General features: G+C 29.4%; 2 protein-coding genes across 2 annotated transcripts; both read left to right on the forward strand.

The window, feature by feature from the left end:
- Positions 1–3191: 3191 nt before the first annotated feature.
- On the forward strand, positions 3192–4431 carry LOC108334573 (uncharacterized). Its single transcript, XM_017570433.2, has 2 exons — positions 3192–3754; positions 3982–4431. The coding sequence occupies exons 1-2, from the start codon at positions 3304–3306 to the stop codon at positions 4062–4064; spliced, it is 534 nt and encodes a 177-aa protein (XP_017425922.1). The 5' UTR covers positions 3192–3303; the 3' UTR covers positions 4065–4431.
- Positions 4432–12026: 7595 nt separating this feature from the next.
- Positions 12027–14166, forward strand: LOC108335261 (heat shock factor protein HSF24). The gene is made up of 2 exons (XM_017571240.2): positions 12027–12547; positions 13235–14166. The coding sequence occupies exons 1-2, from the start codon at positions 12344–12346 to the stop codon at positions 13883–13885; spliced, it is 855 nt and encodes a 284-aa protein (XP_017426729.1). The 5' UTR covers positions 12027–12343; the 3' UTR covers positions 13886–14166.
- Positions 14167–14198: the final 32 nt, after the last annotated feature.

Raw genomic sequence — 14198 nt, forward strand, 5'->3', positions numbered from 1 at the left:
ATTAAATAATTCAGTTTTAAAAATAAAAGATAATTAATTATGAATAACTCAAAATAAAATGATATTTTTTAAATAACATATATACACAAAATTATCACTTTCTTATGACATGTCATCTATTGGGATATCCGTACACATATGCTAAATTAATCAGCAACAGGAATAATAAGAATGGAGCATGTAGGTCCTAATAATAGATATTATTTCTTTCATGTGGCTTTCATGGTTTACTGACGTTTCTCTTAAACTACCACTCTGTCGGTTTGCACCACTAAATTAAAGTCTTCTAAATAAAATTAGTGTTTTTTTTGTGTACCTTATATCATTTTCAATTATTATCACTTCGCAATTTGGTCATTTTTATATTTTTATTAAGTATGGGAATATTGCGTATATACCTTCTTGCGTGATTTATACTGATATATATATATATATATATATATTTTAAGGTGGTTTGTTTGATGGACCAAACCCCACTCATAGCAGATGGTGGAACAATATATACATATAACAATGACTTTAGATGTTTTTATGTGATTTTTCTGATAATATATTAATGGTATATTTGTCATAATAAAGTATTTTTTAAATTATAATAATTTTTACAAACTAAAATTAGTTAAAAAAACATGACCTATTCTAGCAATTTTTGAAAGAAAATTATTTTAATAAAAAATAAAATAACTTTTACAAATTGAAATTATTTTATATACCAATTAAGTTTGATTTGTGAATAAATAAATTTGGGATGTTAAAAGAATTTAACAGGCAGCTTATAAAATATTCTGTGAAAATAATTTTTCATTTACAAAATTTTACTCTATTCTCTCTCTATATATTTAATAATACAACTTTTATATGCTATTTTTATCTTTTGTAAAAACAATATTTAGTTAATATTTAATATAATAAACACAAAAGTATGAAATATATATAAATATAAAGATACAAAATTGCTACCTGAGAGATAGTATAAATTTTTACTTTTTTGTAATATAATTTAATATTTGATATACAAATCAAAAGAAGGTGTCAAGCAAGTTTATTTTGTTATTATAATGATGACTAAGAAATAAACATACACCAAATAACATATAAAATTCAAAACTTAATCTATAAATACATGTTTTAGCTTTTCAAATGTTAATGAGATTATTAGTTAACTTTATGTTATAGTTAAATATATTTTGAAGTCTTAAATTTTGATACAAAATTAAAATTTATGTATGCTTTAAACTTTAGAAATAATAAACATTACGTAACTGTTTTAATTGTATCAATTTCAAAATAAAATTTGAATTATTATTAAACATATTATGGCTCATATCTAATTTAAAATGTTGCTTTTCATGAAAAAAAAAGTTAAAAGTAATTACCTCAAGAGAATTATTATTATATATATATATATATATATATATATATATTTATTATTAAAGATTGAAAACAAAAATATATCTAAATTTGATATAAAATAATTTTTAATTTTACTTTAAAACATAGACAGTACAAAATTATTTAACGTTTTATTATATAATAATTCAACTAAAACTATATGGTGTGATCAAAATTTTAACTCATGCATCAGAAGCTTTTTACGAATATCATTAAATTGCAGTCACATTAATTAATTTTATAATTCACATGTTGTTAATATAAATATTATTTTCACTTTATGTGTGTGAACAATGATATAAAAGTTTAGAGAAGTTTTAGTTTGACCAGACTGGCTAAGGATAATTCTGGTTAAAGAATTTATAGTGTTCTATTCTATTTTTCTTATTTTATCATTCTAATAACTACATTTTAAATTTAAATAATTCTTTATAATAAAATAACTATTTTTGAATTTTACTATTTTAGTAATTATTATTTTAATTCAAATAATTATTCATTATAAAAAATTAGTTATTATTTTATTATTTTGGTAAATGTTTTAAAATTTAAATAAGTATTCATAATAAAAACTTATTTACAAATATTACTTATTAATAAAAATTATTTTATCTATATTTTTATCTACAACTATATATTGTTTTGTTCTTTTAATTTTATCTTTTTAATTACTATTTTTAAAATATAAATATTTATATATATTTAGAAAATGCATGCACACAAATGCGATAATATATATTAAAAAGTAGAAATATTAAAAACATTAAAAGGGAAAAATTTCCCAACAATACAAATACATATTAAAATATAAAAAACGATGTACTAGTATTTTATTTATAAAATATTAGAAGTTGTGTTTATAATTCATAAATATTTTGTCGGTTCAATAATTTCAAGTAAATATAATATAGAAATTTTTTAAAAAATAATACCACTATAAATTAAATGTATATCTAATTTAAAAACAAAATATTATAGTAGTTTAGCTAAAATTTTATTAAAAATGGTATAATTAAGAATGATACATAGAGGGAGAGAAAAAAAACAAAAGAGACAGTATGTTCATATTTAAGAGTACAAAGTCAGGTTGATAATAAATATAAAATAAAATAAAAATCGAAATTGATGTTTACATGAGTAAGTTATGGCCTAATTGTGGTTGAATTTGACAAAGTAAAATGATGCATGTGTATAGTTTAATTAATGTAATCTTACTAGTGGACCACACATTCAAACTATGCTAAACATAAAATATAATTTCTGTCACTTATTATTATTATAATAATGGAAACATGCATGGTTAACAAGAAAATTTCCTGGATCCCAAGTTCCCAACACGTCATAGCCAGATATTGCTTTTAAGGTAAAGGATTCCATCAATAATGCAAATAACAAGACCCATATATCGTAAAATTGAAGCTCTTAAATATAATTTAAAAGATAATCGAGTATTATGCTTAACTTAACGTATAGTTAATCTCGGTAGAGGAATCAATTAATCTGAGTATCTGGAGCTTATTATTATTTCCTTAGTCAACAAGGCATTATTATATTATTATACCTCTGGGGAAGGTAATAATAACGAGACTAAAGGCAAATAATATTTTATTATTGGTTGGACAAATAAAATAAGTAATAAATAAATAGATTGATAGATATAGAAGATTAAAATGAAAATATTTGTAAGTCAAGCAAGAAAATAGGACATAAAAATTATATATATATTAATGACGTGGGCCAATGAGAATAGGACAGAGGTGTGGATTTGATCCTGCAGCTAAGAATAAAGGCTGTGGTGTCCCTTGGCATTCAAAAGCGCCGAAAGAGAGAAACCTAACAACCATAGCCTTCCCTAACTCATCGTGCGAGGTCCCTCGGCCTCCGCACAACCCCAACTCCAAGGGGCTGTGCATGTTTTCCACGCCCATGTCGGAACTGGAACTGGAACTGGACGTCCATGCGCGGCCACCCTTCCTGCTCCAGCGCCCACCGCTCCTGCAGTCCGCACCGCCGCTCTTCAAGCAGCGATCGTGGTCGCCGGACGCCTATCGTGATGAGGCCTGGCTCCGCCGCAAGGGAAACTGGAAAAACCGTCGCAGCAAGAGCGTCACCGACGAAGACGTGGACGAACTCAAAGCCTGTATTGAATTGGGCTTTGGATTCGATTCCTCTCCTGAAGTCGAGCTTGATCCCCGCCTCTCCGATACACTTCCCGCTCTCGGCCTCTACCACGCAGTCAATAAACACTACAACGAATCCCTCGTTCCCAAGACCACGACCACGCCGTCTTCCTCTGCCGCATCTGACTGCGAAGGCACTCCTTCCCCGCATGGCAGTCCCCACTCTGCCATCTTCACCACAGGTACTTAACACTTAGCTGATCTCTTGTTTGCTTTCTATAATAATGGCAGAATTATAAAGTTTGCATAAATAAACTCAGGTTATCAAATTCTTTGAGAAATATAGATAAGGACATTTAAATCTTGGTCTTTCTATACTTAATTTGTGTTGATTGTGATTGAAGTGGATTAAGATGTGATGATATTTTTTCTGAATTATTGGGTTGTTTGATGTGAATTAATTATGAAGGTGATAACCCTCAGACCGTGAAGACGAGACTGAGGCAGTGGGCTCAGGTTGTTGGATGTGCGGTGCGTCAAAGTTCTAGCTGAATGGGTTATGTGATGAGATGATAATTGTTGATTCGAGTTGTTAAACCTAAACCATTGCAATAGAAGCTGTGTGTGATTGATATAAATGACAACTATTTCCCACCGAAGCAAAGCGATGCGGACCCTATTTAACCACCCGATTATGAGGGAAGCAAACTAGTTAATACATGTGGGAGTGTCGGCAGAACTTTGTTTTGTAATGTACTTGTGGAATATGTGATGACTAAGTTAGATCTATTATAGTATTATTACCTATGTCATGTGGTAGACTTACGTACATTTAGTTTTATCTTTGTTTCTGTGTTTGTACTGGGTGTGTGAAAAGAAAAGTGAAAAGGTCTTGGGTCTACTAGTGTATTTGAATCAAGTACTGTGTGCTGTTCTGCTCTCTTCATTTTTGGTATATGTAGTTTGTCTTTCCTCTTCGGTTTGCCTTGTTGCTTGGTACTCTGTAGAAAAGCAAAACAAGGAAAGGTTGGAGAGAGAAGTGAAGAATATAACTTGAACAAGGGATACAGCTTGCTTTCTAACATGGACTGTGTAGCAGTACGACTCAACTTATGTATTTCGTGAGAGGTAAGACAGACAAGCTTCAAATTTCAACATTCTCCGTATCATCCACTGAGAATATTGCGCTGCTGGCAATGACTACTTCGTGTTTCTTACTTTTTGTACTTTTAGCTAGCTACCCTCTGTCATCACTTATTTTCCATCCATTTTTCCAGAGACAGAGTGGCAGTGGAAAGGAATGGAAAGTCTCCAGTGTTGACTTTTTTACACGGAGGATGCAGTCAATCAATCCACCCTACTAACATAACGGAAATTGCAGTGGCAGTTGTGTGTTGGACACCTATGTCAAAAGAACTGTGCCATACATGAAAATTTGAGGGTTAGGATGAAGGCAAATGCTGGACCTGCATCCTTTTGAGGTGAATATGAGTGATAGTAATAGAGAGATAAAAAAATGAAAATATTCTTATAAATATAAAAAAAATAGTGATATAAAGAAAATACATTGAAATTAGTGTAAAATTATAACCTGAAGAGAAACGAAATATCTCTTAACCAAATGTCTGACTATATGATCTTGACTAACATAGTGTAGCTGGAAAATGCTAGGTTAGATGAATCACTTGGGCGTATATAACATAAAAGAAAGAAACTACGAATTCATGCTTTCTGGCATAGCAGAGGATTTGAACAGTGAACTAAAACATGGATATTGTTGTATATCTATTTTTCTCATTTGTTCGTGTGTACAAGATTTTCAGCCTTGTAATTAGTTCTATTTTTGAACTGAAATTATCGATGACTGCAGTAGTACAGTCTACATTAATAATGTAATTATAATAATTCAAAATATTCAAAATAACATTTTTACATTGATTTTTTTCTTGTGTCATTCCTAACACCTGACTATAATATGTTTATAAAGTTTGACAAGATATATGTGACTGGAAAATAGAACTTTGGAATACGCCATTCAATACAAACTTAAATTATTTCTTGACATTTTCTTACTCTCGGAAGTTTGTCCTTTACATAATTCACTTAATTAATTTTCAATCTCAGTTGACCATTGCTATATTCTATTTTATGTATAATAAGAATATTGTAATTTATTGTGTATACCTCATCGTTTAACTTCTTTACTCACCTATTTCTTCTTCTTTTACTTTAATTTTACTTTAAGTAAATATTCTTCCTTAAAATTAACTTTTGATATAATATATAAACATTGTTACTCAGACCACGCAAATGACTTAATAATTTATTTAGTTAGTAAAGAAGAAGTGAGGTTCATTTCCATTTTATTTTTTCTATAAAAATAAATAAATTTTATGAGTAAAAATAAAAATCATAGATTAAATATTATAAAAGAAAAAAAAATGTAATTTAACTTTAGTATTATTTCACACCGCCTATACTTAATGGCAAGTAATTGAATCAAATTACATTTTCATGAAATTAAAAATTGAAAGAACTATAAGAAAAGCAAAAGTAAAATTTAACAAACTAACTTCATCAAAAAATTTATCATTTCATGTCTCAACTATTGGTGCTCATATTCTTAAAAAGAAAGACTAAAATCATGCAACTTTACACGTGTATGTTGCCAAGTATTATCGCGTATAGTAGTATCAAAGAACATGGTAAGAAAAAGAGTATCAAGAAGAAAAAACACGTGAAAGAATTTGTTAGTATGGTGCTTTTTTCAGAGACGCAGCTACAACTAGTTCTTTATGGATGAATTTGTTTGTGCATTTTTTTTAAACAATTAGTGTTTTTAAAGTGAATTATTTTCAGTTTTTCATGTCTTTTACTTAATCCACTTAATTTAAAATAAGCAATTTTATTGGTTTTTTTTAGTGAACAAACTTTTTTATTTCTTAAATGCGTGATTATTTTAAAAACTGATTTTATATACATTTATGTTAATCTTAATCAAGATATTCGATGTATTATGAAATATTGATTTTAACGCGCAACCTTGAATACATAGGTGGATTTTAGACTATAGATGGAGTCTAAAGTAAATATCAACTTATTTTGATATGATATGAATATTTAATTATAAAATTTAAGAGGATGGTTTTGTTTTACATTACTCCAATATATAAGTTCGTCTGGCTAACATAAAAATGTATCTAGATATTGTTTTTCTTTATCAACATAGACAATATGAAGTCTAAACTATTACCTATAATTTGTTATTTGTGTTAGTGTGTAAGCATGCAATTCTTTGCTTCCAAAGATATGCCATTAATTTATTTACATTTTTTCAACAGTTAACACTTAAAATATTTGACATTTTTGTGAAAACTGCAAGTACAAATAGAATGTTAGGTTTAGTGTAAATTTAAATACACATAAGACTTGTCATAGTTAAAGCATTTGATTTTTTTTTTTTCGTTTTCAGATACGTCAGAAGGATAATGCATTTATTTGAAAATTCTAAAAAATCTTTACACTAAAGTGACATATTTGGATAAAGTAATTACAAAAAAAATTAAATTTTCACAATTTTACAAAAAAAGTATTTCAAATGAATAAAATAGAAAATTTATCATTCCTTTTCATTTCACTCACAAAGGTCGAGGGCAGTCACCTCGATTCAAAGGTTAAGTCAAATCAATCCAAGCATAAATGTCGAATTGAGTCAAGTTGGTTTGGGCTGATGGTCGAGTCAAGTTAGTCAAGGTCGAGTTGAGTTAGTCCGAGTCGAGGTTCAAGCCGAGTCGACCCGTGTCAAAGGTCTAACCGAAGTCGACTCGAAAAAAGGTCAAGTTGAGCCAGTCAAAGTCGAAGATCTAGTTGAATTAACCCATGTCAAAGGTTTGGCCCAGTCAGCTCAAACTAAAGGTTGGTCTGAACCGAATTAAGTCGCCTTAGACCAAAGATCGAGTATAGTCGACCTGGGCCAATGGTCGGGCTAAGTTAGCCTAGTCTAAAGCTTGAGTCGATTCAGTATGGACCGATGGTTTGACCAAGTTGGGAAGGTCAAACTGAGTTGCCTAAACAAAAAGTTGGGTCAAGATGCCCAAAGTTGAGGTCAGTCCAAGTCAACCTTAGCATAAGGTCGATTTGAGTTGACTCAGGTTAAATTACTGTCATGTCGACCTGAATCGAAGGTTAATTCAAGTTAACTCGTGTCAAAAGTTGAACTGAGTCAACTAATGTTAAAAGTCAATTCAAGTTGACTCGTGTCGAAAATTAAAATAAATTATCGTGTACTAAAAGTATAAATCAATCGACCCCAATTGATTATGTTAGAGTCGATTTAAACCAAAAGTCGAGTAATCTAATATTAAAAAATCAAACTAATCCATCTCAAATTCAAAGATAAAATTGAGTATGTCTTAGACTAAAAATTAAATTATTTCATAAAAAAAATTAAAATTGAAAATATTTCAATTCTTCAATCCCAACAAAAAAATAAAAAAGAAATTAGTTATAAGTAATTAAAATACTTAATTTCATATAATTGTTGAAATATCCAAACACATTATTAAAATTTAACTGTGATAGAAAGCGTGAAATGTGTTACGGTAAAGCAGTGGTCGGAAAGTCATACCCTTTATTTAATGCGAAGAAACTCTTATGATTATTTATTCCTAAAGTTTGACTCACATTTTTCACGCAAAAGGTGTGTATCGTAATTCGTTTGGTGGTGTGGAACTATAATGAACTTGTGGAATATTGTAGTTGATACTGATTTAACAAGTACATTTCCTCTGTATCAAAGTAATTGACTTCAGTCAAATTGTTTTTCCTTTTAACTATATCACCCATTTAAGATAAAGCCTTTGGTGCTTAGGATATAATTCTTGAGGATGTTCAGAAAGAAAAGCCAGAGAAATCAAAGAGATTTACGCACTTAATTCATGATAATTCTATATGCAATTATATTTTGCCACATTGAATTATATTTTCTCTACCTTGAATTAGAAAAATTAGAAAATTCCGTATATTTCTTTAATTAATACTGAGAACACCTGTTTTCTATACATATTTATATAGTTTTATCACATATTCAAAATATCTTTCTTTTCCTTTTAATTTTTGAATAATTTATCTCAATTGTAAATAAACTGAATTAATTGTAATAAATTGAATTCAATGTACATAATTATATTAATTTTTATATGTTTAGTTAATATGATATTTGCTTACTCATTACTTTAAACTGATTCACTTGCATTTGAAATTTACATTTTTTGGATTTTGAAATAAGTACATGATTTGTTAAATTTGATTTTTTTTTTTCTTTGTAATGATTTTTGAAAGTTAAGATAAAATTATATTTTTGTGTATGAGTTTTTGCGGGTTTAACATTTTACTTTTGGTTTGGGCTTTTTTTATAATTGAGTTTAAACCTATAATTGGAGCTTATATTTAGACATATTTGACATTGACAAGAGCTTTATACATATATAGTATATATTGAACTCTCTAATTTATAACACTTAATTCATTTTTTAATTTTTCAGTGTTAAAAATTCTCTTAACTTTAAAATTTTTCTTTCCATAAGTTTTTTCTTTTTGGATCAGTTGTTCTTCAACGATGAATAATTAAATTTTAAAGTTCAATCCATAGAGTTAAGAATATACAATAATTGAGTTTTGCATGTTTCATTTTTTTAAAAAAATTGTATTTACAATTAATGGTATTAAGTTGTGTTTATGATTTTTTTTAATTTAAATTAGAAATTAATTGAATTTTAATTTAATAATTAAATATGAATTCAATTAAATGATATTTTCATTTAATTCATAATTATGAATTAGTTAATTAGTTTTCAATTGAAGTAACTGGACAAATTAAGTATTCAATTTTGGACTAATTTTATATTTCCATTTTATGGTAATTTTTTTAATAATTTTAATTAGAAATTGATTGAATATTGTTTTAATAATTAAATACATTTAAATTAATAATTAAGAAAATATAATTAATATAATAATTTAATTTTAAGATAAGATTTTATTTTTCAATTTCTATTTGTTGTTTTCATGAAAAATGATTTTTTTTTTGCTTTAAAGTAATATTATATATATCTTTTACATTATTTTTCAAGATATTGTGTTCTTCAATTTTTTAAATAATTACTTGTTTTTTAATTTTTTGTTTTGTTTTCTATATAATTATTTATTGCTATTTTAAACGTTGTAAATTACTGTTGTGCAATTGAACACATTATTAGCATTTTTTATCTTATTTTAATTATAATTTACTTCAGAAATGAAGATATTTTATGATTTTTTTATCACTTGGACATAATTAATAATAATATACAAGAAATTACCAGTTTGAATTCACATATGTGAATTCAAATATGTGGTATATGACTATTGGTAAAACAAACCTTGAAATGTCAAAGTTTAGAAACATTTTAACATAGTGACGACATTTTTTTTTTCTTTTCATTCCAATAATTCAAAATATAATTATTCTTAATTTTTTATTAATTATTATTGCCTTAAAAAGATAACATGACGGGTAAAGCGATATGTTATGATTTAGTTTTTTTTTTACACAGAATTATAAGAACCTTTTGGAAAATAAAATATTCTTAGTACGGTTGTATACGGCATCGATTATTAACATTTATAACAGAGTGTGAACTTATTTTAGCCGTAAATTGAGCAGTAGACAATGAGTAATTTGAATGAAACCTATGATATTAAAGCTTTATTATTCATATAATGTGTACTATATGAAATATACGGATCGGAGTTAATGGTTATTCATGGACAATTATCAAGTATTAATAGGTTAGATTACCTTACACATTACAAATATATGTTATTAATTATTGATTATTGGGTTTGATTCCCTAAAAATACACTCATAACTAATGAATGGACTTGACTGACACAAACTCTATAAATAATACAACTGATCTCAGGTACAATCATCTTTTACTATCCCAATAAAATATAGATGAAACATATCTGACTTGAGCGTGGAGTGTCTTTTGCAGGCCAACAACCCATTTGAGTGGATCGCGTTCTCAAAGATGATTGAAGATCAAAAGAGAGCAGAACAAGGACGATCGATCCTCGGACCAATTCAACCGAAACTTAATATAATAAAACATAACTTTTTTAATGAAATCAGGAATATATTTTTTATATACCACGTTTTTTTAAATAGTTATATAAAAGGGATTGTTATCTCTTACTTCCTCCTGAACTTATGAAATGTCAAGATTAATCATATCAAACACATCCTAATATACATTTATAATAGGATATTTTCATGACTTTAATTAACTAAAGTTAAGTGGAAAAAAGTTATTCATGAAAGAATTGATAGGACTATTTTTCTCTCTGAAGATACAAACACAGTGTCCTGAAACACAATTTAAAAACAAGGGTATCATCTAAGAAATGTTTGTCTTGTCAGAGTCAAATGCATCATTAACCTAGACTAATTAAGTCCTAAGGTTTATCTTTCTTATTTTGAAACATAAGTGGTTTGAATAAGACTGATAAATGAGATTAGTTAACTTAGGCAATCAGGTATTAATTATACTTAAGTGGAGTTGCTTGAAGAGACAAAAATCCAACTGTAATTAATTTCAGTGTAAACAAAGGAAAGTGCGACAGGAAGTACATGGTTTAAAATGTGTTAATTATTTAGTGTGAAAACTACATGGGAGGAATTTGTGAGGAAAGAACATAAAAGTCCAAATAAAGTAAGAGGACAAATAAAAGGCATATGTGTGTTTGTATCGCATTAGTCTTCTTTTTCTTCCATTGTCAATAGTTCATTATATATTTGTTGGGCGGTCATAACAGGAAGAAAAGGTCTAACAAAAAAAATGGACAAAGTGGATGGGGCGACCAATTGATGAAACATGACAAGTTAATCATAACAACATTGGTAATAATAATAATTAAAATATCAATAACGATGAATGCAGAGTTAGGTGAGAGCAGAGAGAAAGCCCTCTTTCCCACTTGCCTTTACCCTCCAATAAAAAATAAATACAAATATAAAATTAACTTTACCGAATATAATATTTTTTAAATTAATTAATTTTTGTAATTTTTACAAATATTTACAAGCGCACGCGTCCGTCTATTAAAACAATATATTTTATGTCATGATAAGCAATAACTAAAATGGAAAAGTTTTCAAGCATGTAAGCGTATTAGAAAGTTCAGTTTAGAAAATGTAGGAAGTGAAAACGCAATTTGCACGAGAGAAAGCCAAAGACGACCCTTGTGAAAAGCGTGTGTAATGCTTCTCTTCTGCTGCCTCCTTATCCAATCCACTGTTGTGTAAAGCAAAGTTTCTTCCCTGTTATTGCGTACGTGTGGATTGAGTTTTGGTTTGGTCCAAAATAAACATTGCCATTTCTTTTATCTGTGTAAGTTTCTAAAAAATTCTAGAACCCACACGTCACATGGGTTGGAATATGTTTGGTTCCGTATTATATAAGAGTCTTTCTCGTCCTAGAATCCTCGAGGAGGAGAATAACAAAAGTATTCACGGTACTTTATCCTTTTGTGTCGTGAAATTATGGTAATTGATTTTCAGATTTTGACTCATGGATTCTGATCATTCCAGAAAACCTTCCAAAAACTTCCTTCACTCTCGCTTTTTCCTTTCTGGCTTTTATTGCTGGGATTGGGAGTTTTTGACAGCTCTCCTCCTTTTCAGTTCTTCCTCCTAAATAAGTTCCCTCTTACTCTATTTTTTTTTCTCTCTCTCTATACTTTTTTATTTAGAATAATTGTAATAAGAAGAGATTTGTGAGGGTGAAATCATGTCGCAACGATCTGTGCCGGCACCGTTTTTGACGAAGACGTATGAGTTGGTGGATGATCCAGGGACGAACGAGGTGATATCGTGGAGTGACAGTGGGAACACATTTGTTGTGTGGAAACATGCGGAATTTGCCAAGGATTTGCTTCCTAAATGTTTCAAGCACAATAACTTCTCCAGTTTTGTTCGCCAGCTCAACACCTACGTATGTTTCTTCTTTCTTTCTCTCCTTACATCTACTTCCATTCCACCTATACCTGTGAGATCATCAATTACTCTGCCTTTTTCTGTGTAAACAGGCAAATCCTAGAAACTAAAAACAGGGATTAAAACTTGCCAGTTAGGAGATAAAGTGGTTTAAATAAATATGGATTACTTTGTTTACTGAGAATGTAGAATTATTTAGTATGATCATATTTTTCATTTCATTTTTTAACCGATCAATTTTTTTGTATTGATTAAAGAAACTTTATCGGGTTTTTCATTCATTTAAATGATTAAAATAAAAATATACAAATACTTTTTAATAAGTGGTTGTGTGATCGTTATTGAAAGTTTAATACTAATTATTCAGACATTTGAATTAAAAAAAATGGTTTTCTACTAAGTTCTTACTAATTTCTACTATATTCGAAAACATTTGGAGTACAACATTTAGCCTGCAAAAAATCTTGAGTTAAATTGATATCTAAGTATGGTATACTTTATCCGATATATGATAGGGAAGAGCAAATTTAATGAGCTTGAAATGTATAATTATTCTGAGAAAAAGGGAAATGAAAACATCAATCAATAAATATGATTACCATTTATTATTATTAATAATGATGATGATGATTAACAGCCAATCATTAAAAATAATAATAACAAATCGGCGATTTTGAGATTGCAGGGATTCCGAAAGATTGTGCCAGATAAATGGGAATTCGCAAACGAACATTTCAAGCGAGGGCACAAGGAGCTTCTCTGCGACATTAAACGCCGCAAGACCGTGCCGCAATTGCATGCGCTTCCACCGGAGGCCGGAAAATCCAGCGGGGGTGGTAACTCTCCGTTAAACTCCGGCGGTGGAGATGACGCTGGGTCCACCTCTACCTCGTCCTCCTCCTCCGGTTCGAAGAACACGGGGTTGGTGGAAACAAACACAACAGCTTCTCATGAGTTATCGAGCGAGAACCAGAAACTGAAGAAGGATAACGAAACGCTGAGTTGCGAGCTGGCACGTGCGAGGAAGCAGTGCGATGAGCTCGTTGCTTTTCTCAAGAACCGTCTGATGGTGGGTCCTGATCAGATAGATCGCATCATGCGGCAAGGAAGTTGCGGATCTGAGAAGGCGGTAGGTGAAGAAGGTGGTGGGGAGTGTTTGAAACTGTTTGGTGTTTGGTTGAAAGAGGATACACTAGCAGACAAAAGAAACAACAAGAACAAGAGAGCGCGCGAAGACCAAATGGGCTTCGGTGGGCCTCGCCTCAAGAAGTCCAAGCCCGTTGTTGATTTTGAACCTATAAATCTCATCATGACTAGCAATAAGGTTTGCAACTGACCAATCAACGAACAAAGAACAATTGATTTTTTCCTTTTAGGTAATTAAGGAAGGAATAGGATAATGAAAAAGTAAAAGGCTGAGCGATAATTATGTTTGGGTAAAAAGACCAAATGCGACAGCCTCTGCTCTACTTCCTCCACGTGTCTAGGTTGTGTTAATTTAATTTTAAATTTAATGATGTATATACCTAGGTCAATCCTTGTATGATTGGAAAGCACATGTACGCTATATGTTTTTATTTTTTTATGTAAGGCATTCTGTAGCTTGGTTGATGTTAACGATTATGTTTGGATTAAAGTTTTCAAAATAA

Source organism: Vigna angularis, chromosome 10, assembly GCF_016808095.1.
Source record: "Vigna angularis cultivar LongXiaoDou No.4 chromosome 10, ASM1680809v1, whole genome shotgun sequence".
Lineage (NCBI taxonomy): Eukaryota > Viridiplantae > Streptophyta > Magnoliopsida > Fabales > Fabaceae > Vigna > Vigna angularis.

Bases quoted from the DNA above. Each gene is read 5' to 3' on its own strand.
- LOC108334573 (XM_017570433.2), top strand. From the start codon at position 3,304: ATGTTTTCCACGCCCATGTCGGAACTGGAACTGGAACTGGACGTCCAT. The intron at 3,755-3,981 runs GTACTTAACACT...TTAATTATGAAG, and splicing joins CTCTGCCATCTTCACCACAG to GTGATAACCCTCAGACCGTG.
- LOC108335261 (XM_017571240.2), top strand. From the start codon at position 12,344: ATGTCGCAACGATCTGTGCCGGCACCGTTTTTGACGAAGACGTATGAG. The intron at 12,548-13,234 runs GTATGTTTCTTC...TTGAGATTGCAG, and splicing joins TTCGCCAGCTCAACACCTAC to GGATTCCGAAAGATTGTGCC.